The sequence below is a fragment of the Larimichthys crocea genome, chromosome XXIII (assembly GCF_000972845.2).
Source record: "Larimichthys crocea isolate SSNF chromosome XXIII, L_crocea_2.0, whole genome shotgun sequence".
In the NCBI taxonomy this organism is placed as follows: Eukaryota; Metazoa; Chordata; class Actinopteri; family Sciaenidae; genus Larimichthys; species Larimichthys crocea.
Window position 1 is genome coordinate 4,268,526 of NC_040033.1, and position 23,814 is coordinate 4,292,339.

The following is a 23,814-nucleotide window of genomic DNA, read 5'->3' on the forward strand; positions in this document are numbered from 1 at the left end:
CGTCAAGTGACGCAAAGAGAGTCAGAACAAAGCCGGAAATAGTGCTAGATTTTCAAATTAAAATAAAGGTTTACAAGACGTAATTATAATTTTAAAAGGTGCTAAATTTCCCCACGATTCCAAGTTAATTATTATGTTGTCTCAACATGCTCTAAACTGTATTCTCGTGCTAATTAGAGAGAGCATTGTATTGTACAAAAATATGGTGTGTTCTCATAGAGATAGCTGGGCTTGCAAATATGTCGTTTTACATTTACTTTACTTGTGTACTGTATATTTGCATTTCTGATTTTGTCACATTTCATGTATCTATTTTTATACATACGTAGGCTACAACGGGTGGTAAATATTGTCAATAAAGCTTTTATTGTGAAAACCCCGTATAGTAGCGGTTCCGGTCAGTGTCTGGCTTGACGTCCGTGTCTCCCTTCATAATAACACCGCCGCTGCCGCTGCAGGTCCTGCGGGTAGAGGACAGAAGCTGACGGCGGTGTTTGTGTCAGCATGCCGGCACATGAAGCTTCTTCCCGCCTCTCGGTGACTCCGTGTCTGTCACTCTGAAGCTGTAATGAGCTGTTACTACCGGGAAACCGATACGGAACCGAGCAGGAGGTGAGGAGAGGAGAGGTGCCCTTCATTGCTTGGCGCAGTCAGTGTGCTGCGCGCTGTCAGACGGGGACGAGCTAAAGACGGAATGGTGATTTAAACAGCTCTTTTTGACGCGGAGGAAGCCTGCCTCGGTTCTTCGTCTGTTTTTTGTGTTTTTCTGGGATTATTTTTCGACATTTCATGCCCGAGCGCAGAGCCGGAGCGACGGGAGAATGCAGCACAGCGGGTGTTTGGCTGCAGGTGGATGGCCAACCTGACAGTTCCTGCCGCCGCTTCCCTCCCGTTCAGCCGCCGCCGCAGCAGCAGCAGCGGGTCTGGCTTCACCCGGAGCTCTAAGAACAAACTGCAAAACAGAACCAGAACCAGATCAGGCCAATAAACCGGAGCCATGCTTCCAGGGGTCGGCGTGTTCGGCACCAGCCTGACCGCCAGGGTGATCATCCCGCTGCTGAAGAACGAGGGCTTCGCCGTCAAAGCGCTGTGGGGCCGGACGCAGGAGGAGGCGGAGGAGCTGGCCAAGGAGATGAACGTACCGTTTTACACGAACCGGATCGACGACGTGCTGCTGCATCAGGATGTAGATCTGGTCTGCATCAACCTGCCGCCGCCTCTGACGCGGCAGATCGCAGTCAAAACACTGGGTGAGTCCTGCTGCAGCTGCTGCTCCTGCTGCTGCTGCTGGGCGGGATGGATGGATGGATGGATGGATGGATGGATGCTGCGGCCCTGCTGTGATGGGGGCTGATGGTAGGGGAGGGGGGCTGACACCAGATTGACACCTTCACCTGTTCAACTCTGTGGGTTTAATGTGCAGTGAGGGTTTAATGTAAGCTGGGTTAATATGTGTGTCTGGAAGAGGGCACACAGCCCTCCTGTAGTGATGAAGCTGCTGATCTTAAGGTGAAGTGCTCTTGAGCAAGGCCTCTGTCTCAGTCTGTCATGTATTTCTATATTCTCACACATAACACACTGACTATAGTTCATGATCAGGCCACTGTTTCAGTGTGAGCGCTGCATTCTCTGATGTATTGTGTTACAGCAGATGATTGTTGCTACTGCAGCTATACTGCAGGTCACTGTGGGTTAAACCTCCCGAAAAACAAAGTCCTCGGCCAGACTTAACCTGTGTTAGTGAAACTGAAGCAGGAGAAGAGGCCTGAATGCAGCAAAAGGGAGACACACAAAGAGAGGTTGTTCTAGTTTAAATCTGGAGCAATGCAGCTTATTTTGGAGATCGTGTTCGGGAGCTGTGGAGCTGCTGTGAAAGAATGGTGGCGAGGACTATGAGCTTTATTTACCGCACAGTTTGGCAGCAGAGCTGAGCTGGCAGTCAGCTGTAATAGGTCAGGTTTGTGAATGGGTCCAAAGATGCTCAGCCTCCATGGGAGAACTATCTGGAAACATCTGATGTTAGCTGCAAAACAGTATGCAGGGGAAGTACTGTAGCTAGTCAGGTACACATTTATAAAACACAATTTCCCAGAGTCCATGGTGAAAAAACGATTAATCACTTACCCATCTACACATTCATTTGTTGCCGATCCAATCAGCTCATCAGTTTATCATTTCAGCACTTGAACGGAATCAGTGGTTGAGATGAAGTGTCTTTGACTCTTGTGTGCAGTTTAATCTTTCACTTCATGAGCACAGGAGTTCAACTTTTGACCTGTTGTGTTTCCAAGTTCAAAACCAAACTCTGAAGCTCAGTACACATTGCAGCTGCTCCATCTGAACTGGAACATTCACTGTTGTATTTTACTGAGTGTTAGCTTCAAATGATAGAAACCTGAATTCTCCAAATATCAGAAACATATTATATCATACATGACATTTTCAGGACAGATCCTGTCATGACAACACACTGGGGTTATTACATATGCTTTATTCTGTCATAGACAGTATTGCTGTACTGCAGAGACTATGATCCAAACAAGTGAATAGGCAAATGACTGTGTACTTCTGTAGAAGTGAGGCTTCTCTTGTCATAACGTCATTCATCACACTCTTGGGGAGCAGTGCGACCTGAAAGCAACAGGAGTGTCTGCATTAGCACAAGCTGTAACTGTGTGTGTGTGTGTGTGTGTGTGAGCTGCAAAGGGACCTGCTGTACTTGGTGCAGGTCTTGTGACTGGATTCGTTGATGTGGATTTCAGACGTTATGAGCAAGCTCCTTTTGACTTTAGCTGAATGTCACAGCGGGTCAGCAGACTATTTCACATGATGTTTTTGGCTGTCAGATTGTTTCCTCATGGTCAGCATGTTAAGTTTGAATTAAACAGGTCACACGTATATGCAGATGCTGTAACCTGCTTCAATTGGGTGTGTCTGTTTTTAAAAAAGGTTTCCGCCAAGCAGTTGGTGACTCCCAGTGTAAAGGTGTAACTCCGGCCTCGGCATCCCAGCATCAAGATAAGACCTCTGTGGCTCCATTCATTCTCACACTGCCGCCTTGTTTGCTCGTTGGCTTCAGTAAATCCTGTGGAGTGGCAGCGAGCTAACAAGAGGGACAGGCCTGAAGTACAGTAGACTTGTCATAGGCCGCATGCTAACCCAGACTGAGTCTCTTTCTTGTTGATGAGGAAATGCTTCTCTTTCTTCATCTCCTGTCTATATTCATGCATGTGGCAATGCTTGTGAAGTCCAAATGTAGCCCTCTATGAATGTTGCACAAGCCAAGCTGGTCCTGAGCCAGAATCACTAATCACGTTCCAGTGAACTTGACTCAACCTGCACACCAGCCACTGCAAACTTGTCAGTAGCCATTCTTTCTCTCTTTCCTCTCTGCTCGTTTCCTCACAGCTTCATTGTGTGAGCGCTGCCTGTTCCTTCCCACCCACCTCTATTTCCTCGGTCCACCGTCACCCAGCCAAGTCTGGGTCCGATCCTGTTTGCTTTCTGTTGGATGAACACAAAATAATGTTTTGTAAATTCTGTTGAACCTTGGTTCAATAATCAGAATGTCCACTTATTTCTGTGGATTTATTTTACAAACAAACAAAATAGGATTACAGATTGGTGCGATGCTGCGCTTTGGTATATTTATTGAGCCAGTAACCAATAAACTACCAGCTACGACTGTGCGGGATGCCCTCCAACCAACCTGAGCTGGTAACTCCTGAACATAACGTGTTGCATTTAGGAATGACTAGTAGTGGATTATCGTTGACATCCAGATTTGCTACCTCTGAGTTACATTGTGATCAAAGTCCAATAAAGCTCTATGGTATAGAGCGTAGATGATGCATGGTGATGATGTTGTGAAATAAACTGAATCCATGTCAGCTGGAATGATCCACATTAGATGTGTCACTATAATTTCATCACTATTTTTTCATGACACCCACAATATGTCCTACACAACCAGCGACAGGTCACTGACCAGAGGGGTGGCTCTGTGAGAATACATAAGTGACTCCCTTTTCTGCAAGGGTGTGTGAGCTGATAGTAATCTGCCTGTGACTGGATTATTTCTGACCTCATGAGCTAAGTTGATAAGTGTGATCAGACTTCTTCAACAGAGGAATGTGAACTTTCTCAACAGATTTCAACTGTAGTTGAAACTGTGTTTCCTTCTGTGTTTTTAGTTTTAGTCCATGTTCATCTAACTGAGGCGGGGTACACCCTGGACAAGTCACCAGTTCATCACAGGGCTCATTCATTCATGATAACATTAAATCAAAAGTGTTATTGTAAACGTAATCAAACGATCACAAAGAGACACATACTGACCACAGGTACAAAAATAACCAAATAGACATCAACACCATGGATTGGATAAATATAGAATTAAATGTTAATATTGACCATCAGGACTTGGAGGGATGGAGAAAGTGGAAAAACACTGGAACAAGTTGACGACGTGCTGCACGTGTTGTTCAGGTTTTACCAGAGTCGGCTCATCCCATCAATCCAGCGGGCTCGTTCTCTTCACGGCGAACCAGTCGGTCTTGTTGAGCAGCGTCTCTCCTTCCACAGGGATTTCTTTCACCTTTTTTGTTTCCTTTCTCTTTCTTACTATTATGGCATTCCTGGGGCGTCTGATGTCACTCAGGCTTTCTTGGTGTGTTGGGAAGGCAGTGTGGCAGCAGAGGGAACCTCATACTGTCTGCTCCTGCACACACACACACACATACACCATTCTGCTTTCAAAGGCAGACTCGTGTGAGCCTGAAGCATTTCTTGGCTACCAGCTTGTGAAAGAGTTATTTCTTAAACCAGGACGAGATCCCTTAGAATATATTAGCATTTCCAACATACTGCAGCCTGGAGAATTCATCTGCGTCAGAGTCAATGTGTCAGAGACTTATACTAATGAACAAATACGATACATTTCAGGTAGATTTTACATTTTGCATCTGTCTGGAAGCTCTGAAAAAGCTAGGAAGTTTACCTTTTGTCTATTTTTTTGGTCAAACTACCAATTATATGGTGCAAAAAGTGTATTTTGTCTTCCTCTTACAGAGTTTCGAATAATTCATTGATAATTTCAAATGATTTGATTAATCTGAGGATGATTTTCTCAATTAATAAAAATGTCTATCTAAAAAATATCTTTAATTATTGATAGATGCTCAATGCAGTATCTTTTAAATAGCTTTTTTCATACAACCAACACTCCAGAAATGAAAAATGTTCAATCAACATTTGACAAAGAAAAGCAGCAAATCTTCTCAGTTGAGAAGCTAAATGTGTGTTTCATATTTTAGCTTGAAAGCTGATTCATGGAGTTAGAATATCGTCACATTTGTCACTTTTGTTGACATCGCTTTTTAAGTTTGTGCTCTTATTTTGGTAAGGTCATCGTGATATTCCTGCTGTGGCAGCAGCTTGTGTGAATGTGGGCCAGATGCTGAGAGGGAATCTGAGAGCTGAAGTGAAATGTAGCACAGGCAGAGTTTCAGGTGCACTTTCTGTCCCTTTGTGCAGTTTTGTTTTGACGGGGGGAGGAAGTTGTGGGAAAGGAGTCCCTCAGCCCAGCTTAGCTCAGCTCAGCTCAGCTCAGCTCAGCTCTGTGTGAGCTGTCAAATTATACAGTGATGAGCAACAGGCATGGAAGGGTGACTTTTTATAGCAGTTCACATCCGTCTATGACGTTTGTGTAAAGTTCCCTTCATCACTTTGTTCCACAATTTATGAGATGGTGAAATGAAACAAAATTCTGTTATTACATCAGCTAAAAATGTGTCACACACCACAGGGGAGATGAGAAGGTCAAGCAGCACTACACACTGCAGTAATGACTGATGTATCATGATTACTGAATGGGGAACTGATTAATACTCATAATGAACCTTTGCCTAGCATTTGTTTAGTAATATGGTGAGGGGGATTTATGTATCTAGACCTCACACCACACACACACACACACACACACACACACACACACACACACAGTGAAGTCAAAGGAGTCGTTGAAAGGCTTCCTCAAGTCTTTTTAAAGTATATCCAAAATAAATCTGATCTCTCAGTGATAGAAGATATCCGGTATCATCGTGAGCTGAGCTGCACAGCCAGACGCTTGCTCATCTCTGCCGACTGGACCAGACTGTGCTGTCTAAGAATAGCATCAAATGCTCACTCGCCAATAATATTATGAAGTGAAGTAGATGGGTAGATGGGGTAATCAGCTATCCACCATTGCATTATATGTTTTCAGATGTAACCTTAAAGCTGCCCTTATAGGTATTTTTATGTTTATTTATTTATTTTTATATGCTTAATGGGTCAGATGACTGTAATATGAAAGGGGTCACAGAATTATTGCCTGAACGTGCAGCTCCCGTTGACTTTACACAGCATTTTCTGGGGGGCATAACTTTATATATGCATTTTGTTTTGATTCATTCTCACCACTCTCATCAGCCTCTCACCAGCCTCATTCTCTGAGGTAGCAGGAAGCTGTTTTCTGGAAATAGCTGAGCTCAAAGTGAACACAGTAGCTACTAAAGAGATATTTTCTGTAGGAGTCAGCAGAGACCAAAACTGAACCAAACTGGGTGAATATTGAAAGGATACTCACCTACTGCTTATCTCGTGGACCAACCTAATATTTGTATAAGAGTACCATATTGAAACATACATTTGTTCACATTTTCTTTTCTGGATTTGCTTGAAATTCTTTTTAAATGTGCCATACATTTGTGTGGAAACATGGCTACTGTTTGTGTTTTTTAACTTGTATTTAACTGAAGCAGGGTCTCCTTACGTTTATCCAAAATGGGGAAACAGCACCACCAAAATCCTTCTTGTGGACAAAGAAATATTTCATCCGCAGTGATGAGAACTATGGGAAAAAGTTAAGGGAATTAGGCTCTATTATTCTCAGTCCTTGCATGAAGATAAGCCCCCCTACAGCTTTTTGGACTCGGTTGTGCTGCGCCGTTGATATATATGCCAGTGTTTGAATCCTGTAGCTGAAACACAATCAGGGAGTGTTATCTTTAAGTTGCCTCAAGACGGTCTGTCACACATAGGATATTTCCCAGCCTACTTGGTTACTAACCCAGTTATTTCATACAAAAGATAATATCAGAGAACTAAATGAAAACAGTGCCAGTGTTAATTAGATGATGCAGAGAAAATGGATTAAGATGTCGTATGCTCTGTGGTTGTTTAATGGCATGGTTTTATCTTGACAGCTCAGCCGTCATGGAAACTTTGGTTATGACACCCAGTGATTTACCTCCACCCTAATTAAAACCTCCTGAGGTGAACTGTCACATAGGGTGGACCGTACCTGGCATAGTTGAATAGTAAAAGTGCCGAATATTTACATACAGCACATTCTCTCCAAGTTGATTTTATGTGTTCCACAGTGTCACACTGTAAAACCCAGCAGTGAGCAGAATACACTGAATGATTTAGTAACCCTGTGATGTGTGTACAAAACAAGTATTAGTGATTTATTAAGGTGTCTTATCATCCAGGTGAGGGTTTATCTGGGATAAAGTGAACAGGATATGACACCTGCACCACTTTTTTTTTGTTGACATGTACTGAATCATAGTGATGGTTCATCAGCACTGTGATGAGCTCCCAGACACCTGCTCTGAAGGGCCAGCCAAAGGCAGAGAACTATTTATAACCTGACTGCAAAGGGCAAGCAAGCCTCATCATAAATACATGTTCCCACCAGCAGTGTTCTTATGCAACCACTTTTCAGACCGGTGATGAGCTCTTTGGCAGCCCACTCAACCTTTTTAAATGGAAACTGGACAGACTGTGTGATAATACTTCTAGAAACTTAGTTAGTTAGCCTAGCTTGCTCACATTGTTCACTTTCACGTTATTCCAACAACTGCTGGATCATTGGCAGCTCCCACACACTTTTTACACATTATAGAAAGGAGGAAGTAATTGGGAAACGAATTAGGGAGTAGGACATGCTCAAATCACTGACGGGACTAAGCTAATCTCTAAAAACATTTGCTGTAGATTGTTTGTAGATTGAGTCTGTAGATGAGGGACCCAGATCTTGGCACCAGAAACAGAAACAGATTCGTTGCCAAGTTTTCACATACTCGAAATTTGTCTTTTGTCATTTTGGCGGTTTCCATTTACAGTCTGAGTAGCACTGACTTTGGTTGCAATAGTCTGTGTGGAGGACAACAGATGTTCCACGCATTGGACAAAATGCAATCTCTTATTAGCTTTTTTCCACGTTGTACCTGCATTCAAACACAGATATCTGTCTCATCAATGTTTCTTTTCATTCTCATGTATGAAGTCAGTCAGACTGCAGAGAAAGTCTTTTCTCTTAACCATTTTCTGGATATCTGCTGACAGTGCCGAAAGAACAGAAACATTTGCTGTTGTCCCCAGAGGCTAAGCCGTCGTCACACAGTACCTGATGGGTCTCAAGAGGGACTAAGTTAGCAACATGGGGCACAAACACTGGTTAACTACCTTTACCTTTACTACCTACTACCACAAGAACTGAAGTGATTTTATATTTCTTACAGATAGTGCACCAATGACTGAACCAAAGAGTTCACTGCCTCTGGAGACACGTCAGCAGCTCGATCACAGCAGAACATTCTTTTTTGTAACACCAATGATATGCTGCTTGCTTTGTTATTTTAATTTAAGTTTAATGATGAATATGAACATCAAATGTTCATATTCAGCACAGCCTTCAAAACTAACCAAAATATGTAATTTACGCAACTTAATTAAACCAAGCCTGAAAAAAAACTGTCAGACCAGAAAGAAAGGCTCCATCAGCTCCATTTTCTTTAGTGTGACTTCCCTTGTATTCATCAGTCTGATGGTCTAAGGCTTTAGGTCAAGCTGTGTTTCCAAATAACTTTGCTCCAGACAAATCAACAACAGCGGGTCAGCCACAGATAGAGAGATACGCTGCCATTCCCAGGACTTCTTTCACTGTCTGCGCTTGTTTATTTCACTACGAGTTTCCCACTTGTTCACATTCATGTTCTCCTGGACGTCCATTAGTATGCTAATGACAGCCTGGGAGTGTGTGTGTGTGAATGAGTGTGCGATAGAGAGAGTAAGGGATGTTGAGACGACGAGGAGCGGTGAGGAAGAATAGCAGGGAGAAAGCTTGTCTTCCTGTGAAGTTGCCTTTGTATGTCAGATGAATGGCTGGATGGGGGAGGCTCTTTCAGCCTGCCGACACGCTGCGCTGACAAGTGAGCATTCCTGAAGAAAACGGGCAAAGTAGAAGACCTCCTCATCCCCGCCCCTTCAAAGTGATGCTTTTCTTTTGCATGGACCCATAAGGAACTGTTGTGTGGTGGTGAACTTGGGGTGCAGGCTTTGGATGAGGAATCACATTGTGTTATTAAATCCAGGGCAAGAGAGAGGGCAAGCTTTTGATATGGAATTAATCTAAAGGATGGGACTGAATGCAGATTTTCAATAAAGAATAATTCTGCATTATTAGACTTAGTCTTAATGAGGATTTTTTTTTCTTTTATTAAATGTGAGCAGAGGAATGGCTGCTTTGTCCTTGGGTTAATCTGTCAAATGTTGAGGGCTTTTCTTCTTTGTATTTTGGCCTTTATTTTGATAGTGAACAGTAGAGATGTGACAGAAAATGAGGGGAGGGAGATAAAGTATGACATGCAAAGTTCCCCAGCTATACTTGAACTTTACATTACATGGTCAGTGTCCTAAACCTCTAGGTCGCCAGGGTACCCTGAGATGCTTGAGGGCTTGAAATTATTTCTAGAACCTGCCTGTAGTTGATATAGATATTTTCTAATATCAATGCATTGATGGGTGACAAATTAAAAGGTAAACCAAAAGGGGACACCACAAGCCTCTAGAACAGCTTCAGTCATAGATTCTGTGAAACATTTTTGGATGGACAGTATTCTTCCTTGTTGTGTAATGCTGAAATCTGAATTGCTTGTTTTATTCCATCCACTGTGTCACTGTGAAACCCATAAGAGCGCATTGAAACAATGACTATCACCATCAGGTCAGGAGCATTACACTATACACACCTGCTCATCCTAATACTTATTGTCTACAAAGCTCAGCTTTACCTCAAAAAAACCCAGCCAGGGTTTTCGACCGTCAGCCCAACAACCGGCGAACTGTTGATATATTGCCTAGGTGTGTGTGTTATCCCATTCTTCAGCTCAGTGGGTGTGTACTGTGAACCATTCTGTCACTGAGCAGAGAGAATGCTAAATTATTCAAATAAAATGACAAAAATATATATATTTGTCCAGTCACCCAACCCTGGTTCCAGCCTCACTTTCATTCATAAAATTGTAATTACATAACAGGTGTTGCGGTAACTTTCTGCTTTCCTACAAACTGTATGTCAAGCTATGATTAATTAGGGTGTAATATTTAGTCTAGCATATCTCCCAGCCAAGTCATGGCAAAGAGTTATGACTCTGTGCTATCTTGTCTGACATATCATCTGAAAAGACAAAAATATGATGTCTGATTCAGGCTGATTCAGACCTGGTGACAGTGAATACCCCAGCATAGATTATTTTCAGACTCATTCACTCACACTTATTTGGAAACATCTACATCTGCTATGTCATTCGTAAAACATGATAAGAACAGTCATTATCTCTTGTTCAGCTTTCCTCTGTTTTTCATCAGTGCAGCTGTTATATCGTGTTATGACTTGCAGCTGTATTAACTTATATGCTTAATGCTTTTCCACCTTTAAATACTTCACTGATGAGACTTTTAGAACACACCTACTAACTGTGTGTGTGTGGAGCTGAATGGGCTAACTGTGGCTTGCCAAAACAAAGATACCTGCGTAATCAGCTGTGGTGTTGAGAAATCACTTGTGAAATATTTTCATCTTGCACAAACAACATAGACTCTGTCTGTCACACACTGATCATTTTCTATAACATGTTTCTGACTGCTGCACTGTGTCATGAACTTTATCTGGCTCTTTATTTTTTGTCCTGAGTTTATACTGTGTATTCCCAAGGTGAAGCTGTTCCATTATAGGCTTGCTCACATGTCCTTTATGTGCCAGTGTTCAGGAATAGGCTTGTCTATGTTTCTTAATTGGCCACAAGGGACTCAGGACAAGAGGCAGCTGCAGATCTGAGAGCAGGGAGGCGACGCTACTGTCAGTTAGGGCCTGTGATCGAGCGGCCTTGTTCCTCCCCTGGCACTGACACTGTTACTACAGTGTGTTTGTGGCTTTTTCTTTCAGATGTTAAATGTTCTGCAGGATAAGACGTGAATGATGAGAAACATTTAATATAGGATGTGAGAATTAATGGTTCATAGACAAAGTTTAAGATGCAGATTAAACAGTGGCAACAGGAAGTGATATTTTGGTATACCGCAGTGAAGTGTGTCTCACTTCCTGTTGTGCATGGTGTAGGTGGAAACAGTCTGCTGGTGTGACACTGAGTGTTCTTCTCAAACATTTCCTGCTATTGCAGGCAGAAATGTAATGTTTCATTGTTTTTCTCACATTCAAGGGACATGGAATATAATCTACTGTCCAGGTCAGAGATGGAAGGATGGAAAGATGGTGAGCAGGTTTTGTTTCCAATGACAGAACGACACTCACCCGTCTCCATTTCTTCAATATCATCTTGGTTATAGGTTCATGTTACTGGAAGGCTCATATCTCTTTCCATCCTTATTATTTTTACCACATAGAGCCTTGTTCTCATGCTTGACTCAGTCTCACTGTAGCACAGGGCTGAGTATGCTCCTGCAGTTTTCCACTGACTCAACCAGCCTGTCAGTTAGTCAGCCACAGGGATATAATCGGGAACAAAAAGGAAGCAGGTGCATCTCCTGGTACAAATGAATGATACAAAGAATGTACATTTCTGCAGGTGCATGAAGCAGCCACCTAAAGCATAATGTGTTTAAAACAAAAGAACAACCTGGAAACATAGAATGACATATGATCAAGTTTAACGTTTACTTTCCTTTCAGCTCTGGTTTGGTCTCCAAACCCTGAGGGAAATATCTGGCTGGCTTTTTAGCTGCTGAATGCTCTTCTGTGTTCAGCTACAGACACTTTGTCTGTCTGCGTTTGCTGCTGGGCAGGTACTATTCAGCAGGTTTATAAAAACATTGTAGAGCTTCCTGTGGCTGCTGGAAACAACACTAATAAGAGCAGTAAGACTGAACCAAAGCAGTATATTTAGGGGCCCTAAAACCAAAATAATCAGGGGACACTATAGTGTTCACTTTTATGTTCTATGTATTCACTGGAGCCAATGTTAATATAAAACATTGATTAGTTTAGGTTTAAGTATGGAGCTCTGGAGCCAGCTGAGGTGGTTCAGACATTTGTATAAGATGCCTCCTGGGCACCTTCCTTTGGAGGTGTTCTGGGCACGTCCAACTGGCAGAAGACCCCAGGGAAGACCCAGAATGTGCTGGAGGGACTATATATCCCATCTGGCCCGGGAACACCTCAGGATCTAAATTGACACCTCATAAATAAACACTACAGAAATTACAATAAGAAGCCTTGAAATGAAGCTGTGGTCAGTTGACATGGCAGGGATCCGCTGTCCTCTGTCGCAGTATGATAATGAGCGTTGGGTTCAGATCACCATGGAAAGATGCAAATAAGTGATTTTGCATACAGTAGAAGACCAGGTTTACTGTATCTCAGCTATTCAAATCCACCCAGGCAGCTACATTTCCAGAGGATTTCTTAGAATGACAGATGTGTCATAGTGTATGCTTCAGTGATGGCTACATACCACAGCACGTCTGAGCTTTGATGAGTTCACAGTGAAGCGGGTCATGCTCCATCCTAGAATCTTTTTAAAGCATCATTTCTGTATAATGACACGCTTGTTTGAGTTCTGCAGAGAAATCCCCAACACTGACTGTACTGTATCCTGTCCACAGGGAGGTAGATATTGTTTCTGGTGTGTTGGTTGTTTGTTTGCTGCACAGTCATTGCAGAAGTGCTTTGCATTTTTTACCTTGTTTATCTCACACCCCAGAAGAGCTGCATATAAAGTAATCATTGTATCGGTGCCCTGTCTGCTGATAGCCAGCCAAAGTGAGTTATGTCCTACAAAGCAGCCGGAGACAGCCAGCCAAATCCAATTGTGGCAGACACAAATGGCCAAAAAAAGGTATGAAAGGCAGTATTTCAACTCGTCACGCCGTCTCAAAGGGCAGGGACGTCTCAATAGTTGGTGGAGGTCATCTCGGTTGATTTATGTAACATCATTGTTGATCACCTCCTCGCCTCATTTTAGTGATTCAGAGCATCGGACTGCAGGCCCTTCAGACTATTATGTGTCATCTCTCAGCAGTCATGTTGTAAATTGTTTCCAGCAAATATTGTTTATAGAGACAGGAAACATTGTTTCCCCTTTGGCTACGATATCAGTGACCTCAAAGAATGCATTTGGCATTTTATGTGATATTCTTGTCAGAATGAATGGTGTCAAATTGTCTTTTGTTAAATGACCAGGAGCCGCTTGCACCAGCTCTTTGTAAGTGTTTACTGAGGGGAGATTTACACTGAATTAGAATGGGCCGCACCAAAAAACTAGTTTTTAGGTAGAGATTAGCTTTGAGTCACCACCATATGAAACTGTTCTATAGCTGAGTGAACCAACTGACTAAGCTAATGTTAGCTTGCTAACAATATTGATGAGCTAAACTATATTTTGATGAAAATCATACACATATACATATTTTTATACATATTACACATATGTGCCCATATATGAAGTAAAACAAACAAATCTCGCCAGTCCTGCCTCCACTACCTTTCAGCTAATGGGCAAAGACGTGGCTCGTGAGTTGAGCTGAGGTTGCGCACAAACTAGTTCTTATATGAAGATTAGTTCAAATCAAATCAAATCAATTTTATTTGTATAGCCCAAAGTCACAAAATACATTTTCCTCAGAGGGCTTTACAATCTGTACAGGGAGTTGGTGTTAAATATTTACACGCAACTGTTGCGTATCCAAATAGACTTACATAACAAAACGAAATAACGCTAACTTGCTAGTAAGCCCCTCTGAACTGACACAGAATGCGGTTAAAGATTTCAAATTATGTAGTCTACAAAAATAAAACAGTATGCTTTACCTCAATTTATGAAACAATATGCTAGTATTAGTAGTACTACAAACAAATTGCATCAATTAGTTAGCATATTTAGATATTTTCCCAGAGTTATTTGTATAAATTGTATTAAGTTATATTTCTCGATGCATAAATTCAACAAAGTTACCAAAACATCTGACATCTTACAACCTGTGACTCCCTGCTCATGGTTGCTCCTATATGATGGTGCTACAGGCGTTTCCAACCAGTGTACACTTTTTTTTATTATTGAAGTTTTAACTACCTGAGACATTTTTTTGATTTTAATAGTACAATCTAATTTAATAAATCATAATTTGAAACTAGCCAGTAGTTACTAAGCTCTTGACACACAAACTATAATCAATTCAATGTACAAACAGCTGGAGTCAATCCAGATGTTTCAGTATGAGGGCTTTCCTCCTTCATACTGATCGCTAACCATCCCGTCAACAAATTCAATCTGTCCTCCATTTCCCCCCATTCCTCTCTGCTCCTCTTTTCCTCTCTTGACCCTGGTGACAGCGAGGGGTGTTTGGGAAGGGGTCATCACCATGACAACAATCCAAGTCCAACCAAGCATCAGAGAGTTTTCTCTCCTCGCCTCCTCCTCTCTTTTTACTGAATTAAAAAGGGAAGTTCATCTATCTCTGTCCCTCTGCAGAACGGCCCTGACAGCGAGGTGGATAATAAGGAAGCCTCACTGGCACACAGCTGTTCAGCTGGAGCGTCTTCGCCCCATGGTGAATGTAATTCACTGAAGATGTCTCTATCCATTAGTTTGTGCCTGAAGTCGTTCGGCTGCCCGTGCGCCTCAGGACATTAATGGTTATTAATGAGCACTTGCTGTCTTTTTATTACAGTGTCAGCTCATGCTACGAGTGTTTCCCCCCGTGCTCATGTCATTGTTGGTTCATGAGGCTCTCAACATGCTTAATCTGTTCTCCTCTGTAAGTCGCTTTGGATAAAAGCGTCTGCTAAATGCAATGTAATGTAATGTAATGTAATCTCCTGGCTGCATGTTGTGACCATTTACTCCTGAAACTTGAATTGGTAAATTGAGCTCAAAAGGTGAAATGGCTCCTTAGTCTACTTTCTGTGCTCTCTGTCAGCCCACAGTATGAAATAACGAAGGAGTCGACTTATAACGATAACGTGTGGTGAGTCATGTGCTCCATATAAGAGCACTGTGAGTATTAGTGCTCACAGCTGTGTATGGGGAAAAAAGCACATTACTTATAAGCAGTCAGTAACTATTAGCTCTCTGCTGCTCATTAGCATTCAGAGCTTCCTTCCATCACCTCCTTCATTCACCCGTCAGCAGCCTCGACTGACACAAAGATGCCCTTCATGGCTCTGACAGAAGCCACCAGAAAAGAGCAGTCGAGCTCACCTCATGTTTGTCAAAGGCTGACTTTTCCTGAATGTCCCAAAAGTCTTCACCTCTGATTAACTGAATGAGCATCCTCTTTTCCTTTCTTGCTTCTGAGGTCGGGTCCACAGAGAATCCAGGATAAGGTGGTGGAATAAGAAGGTGGAGGAGAGATAATTTTGTAGTCTCAGTGTGATTCTGTGTGGATCTAATGTGTGGACAATGTTTGTACAAAAATATGATACATCTTGTGAGTCTTAATACAGAAGAGCTCCAAGAGTGAAATGGTTATGGCATAGTTAGTTTTACTCGTGAATCATTTGGCCCATCCTCACACCTTCAGAAAAGCACCCATTATCCAACATTGACATGTAGCCTACATTATGAAGCAAACTGTTTACTAAATCACAGTAACTGTGCATGTTTGAAGCTCCAAAACTAACCTGACAGGTATGCTTTCCCCCGAAGGATACATAAAGAGAGAAGGAAGATAAAAGACGCTGGTCTTTCATGTACACTTAACATACACGACATAAAAACTATCTGAGAAATATGGATCTTTATGATCCTGGATTAAATGTATTCATTTTACTGCTTTTTCAGATTCAGAATCACAAACAGATTTAGGATACAAGGAATTTTCGCATGTAAGGAATTTGCCTTGGTGTTTATAACAAACATTAAGTAGAAACATAAGACAGGAATATCCAGGAATCATGTAATATTTGATTAGTAAGGTCATTATTTTTTTATATATGGACATGGACTGAGTTTTTGGACCAAACCTTAAAACCAAAAAGTCTTCTCAGGATAAAACTTACACTTCTTGCTTTCTTCTGTACACTTTTCTTTAAATGAATTGATATGATATTGATACCTGGTGCAATATTTAATCATCTATTATTTACAATCCACCCTTGCTGTGACTGTTAATATAATGCACCGTGGCCAAACTCTGTCACCAGAACATTAGGAGCAGTCACGGCACTGTTACTGTGCGACAAAGAATCACTTACCTATGTATTATTGATGACGGCTGGCAGTCACACTAGGTGTTGTTCACTGCATGTGAGCAGTCTTGTGGTGACATGCTCACACATTGCAGCGCTCCATTCATTTTGCACTCCTCAAAGCAGTTGACATTTATTCTGGAGTTATTCTAATTAATTAGTTGGGACACATACACAGGAGTAAGGCTATTTATACACATATATATTTGCAAAACAATAAGAACAGACCCATCATTAGTATGTAAACGAGCTGAAATGCTCTTTGAATCACCTTAATTATGTAATTATAGCAACAAAAACAAGACGTGTATGTGTGGACAGTCTGTTCTGCTTGACCTATACCTGACAAAGGCAAATAAAGGCTGCGCTGATAGTAAAATGCAAATGGAACAGGGAGGGTCTGAAATGAGTCTTTGTGAGGAGGCAGGCAGCTCTGTCTTTGGCAGCCATGTTTTATTCGTCTCAGTTGTGTGTGTGTTACCACAGCTTACCAAGAGCTGTGAGGGGAAGAGTGCTGATTAGGGTGCTGTGTGTGTGTGTGTGTGTTAGAGTGATTATAAAGCGGGGGTAACAGTTTAGCTCAGCAGTTAATTAGACCCTGGAGGATCACAGGGGGTGCAGGTGGAGGCCTGATCACACACAGACACACTGTTTAAAAAGCAGCCTGCAGGTCAGTTTTTGCGATATGAAGTGATTTCGTTGCTCCAATATGAAAGCTAATTTATTTGTCTCCATTTTGCAACACAGACTGGTCGAATGCTGATTTATCAGCATTTGGTGGTAATGTGACAACCTATGATAGCTGTTCACAGGATGCAAAACAGGATGTGGTTGGGTTGCCACCTTGGCTACATGAATTTCTGGAGGAACCCTGTCAAATAAATAAATCCAAGTCATCAGCTACCGCTAGTAAGAGAGGGTCTTTTTGTAATTTGGGTGAAAGTAAAAATACATTGTCAGAAATACTGATCATCATAGTCTATGTAACATTACAATAAACCCAACTGAGGCCTGTCACTAATGTTTTTGCAATTTAACTTTATCAGCCTTTTAATGACAGCAGTTCGTGGAGAAATTGAATCCAGGAAAAGTTGTAAAAGTTTTGTTCTCTCCAGCCTGAATGCAGCTACCCTCCCGTGTGTCTGCTGATGTAGCAGCCATCTGAATGCACACCCATCATTAACATGTGCTTTTATGGCACCCATTAGGAACCACGTGGACAGACAAAAGCTACTCCTTCGGTTGCTATTCATCTCTATAGTAGCTAGCGAGCCACTCTAGTGCATGGGTTAATGGCAGCACTTAAACACATTTAGCAATGCTAAACTCCTTGCAACTCAAGGGCATTAGCTGGACAGGAGAGCCGGCTGAGTGAGTCTAATGCTTGTCATCATACATAGTTCTGCTGTGCACTAATGGACCTGAAGCTGCAACACAGACAATACAGACCCTAACCTGCTGCTGTTTTATCATTCCTGTCAGTGTGTTAGATGTAGTCCGAAGACTGAAGACTGTGTTGCATGATTACTGATATATATAATCAAACCTGTCTTTTACCTTTCAGGCAGGGCTGAGCTGAAAATATCTATTTATCAAAAATGTATCTTGTGTCTACAGAAAATAATGTAGTCGCTTTTTGTTGTTAACTTCACTAGTTTTCTGTAGAAAAAATGACCAATTTAGCCGTCTTTTAACAGGACGTTAAAGTAGTGGTTTACTTGACATTAATCTGTAATATTCTAATTTAATTTTGATATTCAAAAATGTAATTATAGTAAAGATAAACTGTTGGAGTTGCATATTCAGAGCTTTTGCAGGGACTAATGTAAAACAGTGATATGTTTAAAAGTTGAACTACACACAAACTCATTGATATTGTTTTTCTACCAAACCAGGAAGACTAAATGTGATTTCACTCATGGTTAGGGTTGCTGTCACCAACGTGTCTCTAGATCAGACTGACCAGACTGTCTGTCCATCCCATAACTCCATTGAAACACAAATTTAAAAAAACATTCACTCCCATTAAACCTGGCAGCAGATGACAAACCCCCAGTCTTCTATATTGACTGTGTGTTCCCGCATAACCACAGAGGGTTGTGCCCTCTGCTTTTGCTTCAGCTGCAGGAGAAAGGCAAACATCACTGTGTTCATCCATCACCGCTATCAAGGTTGCTATTTACATGCTAATTCCAGACTGGGAACGCATGCAAATCTCACAATAAGTGCAAATTAGTGAGCAGGAAGCTTGTTTTCTTTGATTTTCATCCAGCAAGAGAGCTATACGCTGACTAGAATGTATAGCGTCTCTCTCTCTCTGTTCCTCCCCTGTCTCTCTTTGTAATTGCTTTAAGCTAAATTTAATTTGGGATAATCAGCAGAAAGATGAGCCTGGCCTGTCTCTCCAAGTGTCTGTTCCTCTGTACTGTAAAACTGTATATACACAGCTTTTTTACATGGTTATAACAAACGTTTCTCTAACAAGGCGTCACACACTTAATAACTATAATAACTATAATAATATAAGCATTTCCAATCCCAAATTTTGTTTGTTGGGCATTTTGTTGGTCAAGTCTTAAGACCATATTGGAGCTTCACTTCTAGTTTTTGTTATCAGGCAGACCACACAAAGCGGGCCCATTCTGCAAGGATGAGTGTGTAGTCTTCCTTTGAACATTTGTGAATGCCTTGCTTGATTACACCCTACTGTGTATGTGTGTGTTTGTGTGCGTGTGTTTTTCAGAGCTTTTCCACCTCCACAGGCTTAATAGACCAAGCTAATTACTTTTCCAGTGCTTCAGTGGTGGAGGATGCTTTGTGATATTTCAGGCCCACTCGCTTCCCTTTGTCTGATCACAGCGTTGCCACACACAGTATTATACACTTGTGTAATCGTGCACACATCCATACACACATACACAAACACACACACTCGCTAGCAAGCCACAGACTGTTTTCCAAAGCAGACAAGCAAACAGTTGAGCGACTGGATGAACCGTTAGTCTTGTCCCTTATATCCACTGGGCTTCTTTGAACCTATTTGTCGTCTCTGTTGACCAAGAGAGCTCAATGCCCTGGAACTTAAGAACTTAAGCAAAACATTTTATAAAATGTTCCTTTTTTGAGAAATTGACAGACAATGGCATAAGCTTCTTTTCTGATCTAATTATGCACTGCAGTTACATTGAGAATATATTCTATATGCAATAAAATCATCTAAATTCAAAGGTCCACCTAATAGCTTTAAGTTTTCAGCCTCATCTCATGGTCTTCATGCAGTGATTGGATCTAGCTCATAATAAAGCAGTGTTTTAGCAGCAGCAAATGTCTGCCTCTGTAGCTGCTGACCAGCCCATTATGTTCACAAGGTTGTTGTTAATTGTGTCTGTCTGCTGTTTGATGCTGAGCAGCTCGTGTACAGTGAAGCCTAAACAGCTGCCTGCTGCTGCTGAACCAAAGCATTAGAGCTGCATGTTGTAAAACCAAAGCAATGAGCTAAAATATGCTAAATGTTTGAGAGCTAAGAGGATGTTCAGGTTCATACTACATAGTAATGTAGTCATTTGATCCATTGTTAACAGAGAAATATTGATCAGTGCTACTTTAAATACATTTTTATGGGGCAAAAAGCTCCAAATACTTTTAATGCTGTTATATAATTATATGAAACTCAAAAAATAAGAGTGTTTCTTATTATTCTATTATTACTTAAAGTTATCAACACAACTTTTATTGATTGATTGAGCAATGGTCCTTCACAATAATTTAAATTAATTTAATTTAAAGATGCTTTGGGCTTAAAATTCATAAAAATGTGGTGTAGTAAATTCATAAACTCCCTAAGTGTACCCAAACACAACATTATACTATACTATACTGCTTCTAAATCATAAACATTGTCTTAATGCTCCTATCAGTTTGTAGGAATCTAAAGTGCTTCTTCCTCCTGACTTTTGCCCTGCAGGAGCACGTGCACAACAAAGCGTGGCAGATGGCTATCTCCTCCGACCGGTTCCCCAGGCTTTTCTATTTCAGGCATCCTCATGCCTATTGTGTAGGCTGCCATGACGAAGCATTCAGCATCCTTCTTAATCCACCTGGTATTCCTCTGTTCCAGCTGTTGCCACTGGGTTGCATTAAAGATAGATTTATTCACATAATTGTGGCACGGAAAGGCATGGTTTCGTATGCAGCTGTGAACACAAGAAAAGCAGAGGAGAGTTGTTTCTACTCTTAGAAATGGAAGTCAAGTTTCTTTTAGGCTGTCAGAAACGGTTAGACCTGTTTCTTCAGTCTTTCAGACAAGTCAAGTGTACTGTATCACAGTTGGCATGTTTCCATCCTGCCGTGATAAAATGTAAAAGCAATGAGCAATGAGTAATTGCACGTTACACAAGTTAGAAATCTGTCAGCCTCACCCTCACTTACTCCCATCCTGACCTTCCTGCACTGCAGCCTTTCCTTCCTCAGCTTACTGCTCTTGCACACAATCACTGGAGGTGTGAACGCACTGAATCACATGCGATGATGGCGCTCCCTCTGCCACACACGCCCTGTTTATGTGTGTGTATGTGTGTGTGTGTTGCAGTGAATATTGGTGTTCAGTAGAATACACTGGAGCCATGCAGCGAGGCCCAGATGATGTGTGTGGCAGCGAGCCGAGAGGAGCACTGGACTGGAGAGAGTTGGCCTTCACTCGTAATGATGCAGCTGCTCTCTCTCTCTCTTTGTCTCTGCGTGTCTCTCACTCTCCCCTTCTCTCTTTCCTTCTCTGGAACTGTGTGTGTTTTTCCAAAATGAAGTGCAACCTGTTCTTCCTGTCTTGGTAAAAAAATTTAAAAATAGACACCCGGATCATCAGCAAGGTTCTCCAACAGTGCTGTCATTACACTCGACCATTACTGTGACTATTTATTGTGGCCATATATTCATTAATTCACCACATGTACCTCTAAACCATTATTGGTGATTATATCTCAGTCACTGTCATCAAGATTATATAAATAATTGAATGTACGTAGCATAGATCCTTCCATTTTCCAAAACCATTTATCCTTATCAGGGTCGCATTGGGAGAGACGAGGATACACCCTGGACAAGTCACCAGTTCATCACAGGGCTGACACAAGTGACAAACAGTTGTTCACACACATTCACACTTTTGGGAGAGATCCTATGCAGACACGGGGAGTTGCTGCTTCTGATTATTACCAAAAAAAGGACCCTATGTTGTTTTTATATAACAGAGACTTCATTTTCTTCACCTAAATCTCCACTTGATCATATCTAATACATCGATACATTATCACTGCATATTCTGTCTTGTGTGAGTTCCAGTTTATGTGTAGGAAGTGCTCTATGTATATATTGTACGCTTGACCCATTTAGATTCTCAGAATTAAAGGTTCCGTTGCCCATAATTTGTGTTATCTGTCTGCCATTGTCAGGCTCTGTTTTCACTGGAAGAACAGCGCCCTCTGCATGTTCTGTGCTGTAAACAGTTCATCAGATTTCCTGTCAAATCTGACCTTGTTACATCAGCATGACAGGCTAAAGTTACTGTACAATAGCCGATACTTAATGCTATAATGATGTTAAATGCTGCACACGCACATTTAATAAGGATTCAGTGAGTCATCTGTTCCATCCAATTAATTATAATGGCTCTCTTTCCTGCTCATTCTTCTCTCTCTAACGAGATTAAGGAATTCATTTTGTTTTCTGTAGGTGATCATGAGCAGAATATCTGCAAACTATTAATGTGGTTAGATGTTAATGATGCTGTTGAATGTGTGTTACTTGCCTTACTGTTCATGACAACACAAAGCTATGTTAATCATTTTCACTTGGATCTTTTGGGCCTCAGGTCTGTGAGACAATAGGATGTGATTTCAGTCTGATTCCTTCTGACAGGAGGTCAGTAGTCTGCACATCAGAGGCACCTGAAGGCTGCCACCATTCACTGCTGCTTTTAATCGTGGAAAGCAGAGAGACAGAGTCAGACACCATTTCTGCAAAAATGTCTTTATGTGATACAAGACACCGCTGCTCCTTTCTCTCTACAGCATCACACTATACTACTTTTTATTATTTCTTCGATTTTATCCATTTTTCCCTTGTGACCCATAATTCTTCTGATACTTACATAATATCTATAGGATGGCTGTCGTCGTTCAGTTCTTCTGCAGGCTCTCTCTCTCTCTCTCTCTCTCTCTCTCTCTCTCTCTCTCTGAAGTCTCTTGGTTAGATAAGTCCTGTACTGAATTATTGATGCTGGGGGACTGAGCTGCTGTGCTGGAGGTTTTTTTCTGCTCCATTACTGCTCTCCCACTGGGCCAAAAGCTTTACCTGAGAGTTGATCTCCACTTTGCCCTGGATATCACAGAGTTACTGTTACTATTTCACTAACCCTGGCACCACGGCTTACAGTCTAGGCCTAAATAACATGAGCTATACTCTCAGACATGCAGCTTGTAATGCCCGTTGCTGGAAAATCAACCTACCAGTCTTGATTAAGGCAAAGAAGTTGGCAAGTGAGCCTGTCATCTTATTGTTTAGTTGCTACCAAGGCTCCAGGACTGCTGCTCTGTCACTGGCCTTTGACCTCCCACGAGAAGGAGCCAACAAAAAGAATTTCCTACATGGAACCATTAAGTTATTCATAATTTCAGCGCTGCCAGAACAATTGCAAAAAAACACTAAAAGTTATATTATGGCAAGAATATTGAATACAGAATTAGTAGAACTGTCCATTAAATTTCCCGTGTTTTGTCTATTTTCCACTGCTTATCTGGATTCATACAGTCTAAGACAGGTAGCCTTACACACCTTTCTTCTACAGCTTCCTCTATGTAACCCCAGGGTCTCCTCCCAAATGTCTCCTCCCAAATGTATCTGAAAAAGTTCTAAAGGGAGTAGTCCTTAGGCATCCTTATTAGATGTCTGAACAGCCTAAGCTGTCTCCTTTGATGTAACACCCACCCTTTAAACAAACTAGTCTTTACAATGTGTCATCCATGGGATGACAGACCTGCAATCATAGAGAGCTGGATAACAGACTCTTTCCAACAATATTCATTCATACTTTTACACTTATTTAACATACCAAAACTGACAAAAAAAATTAATAACCAGTATGAGAAATGAAAACAGATAGCCTGACAGAAGTTCAAACATTGCATACTGCACTTTGCCACCTCTAAACACCTGTCCACTCGCAGGATTGTTGTCTTTTCAGCTTGTGAAAGCTTACATCCAACAAACATGTTGTTTGAAGCATA

General features: G+C 41.6%; 1 protein-coding gene across 1 annotated transcript in view; it reads left to right on the forward strand.

The window, feature by feature from the left end:
* Positions 1 to 386: 386 nt before the first annotated feature.
* gfod1 (glucose-fructose oxidoreductase domain containing 1) overlaps positions 387 to 23,814 on the forward strand; it is a 34,922-nt gene continuing 11,494 nt past the window's right edge. Inside the window, exon 1 of the mRNA XM_010741701.3 lies at positions 387 to 1,250. Within this exon, the coding sequence (XP_010740003.1) occupies positions 998 to 1,250 (253 nt within the window). The 5' untranslated portion in view covers positions 387 to 997. The remainder of the gene's footprint in view (positions 1,251 to 23,814) is intronic.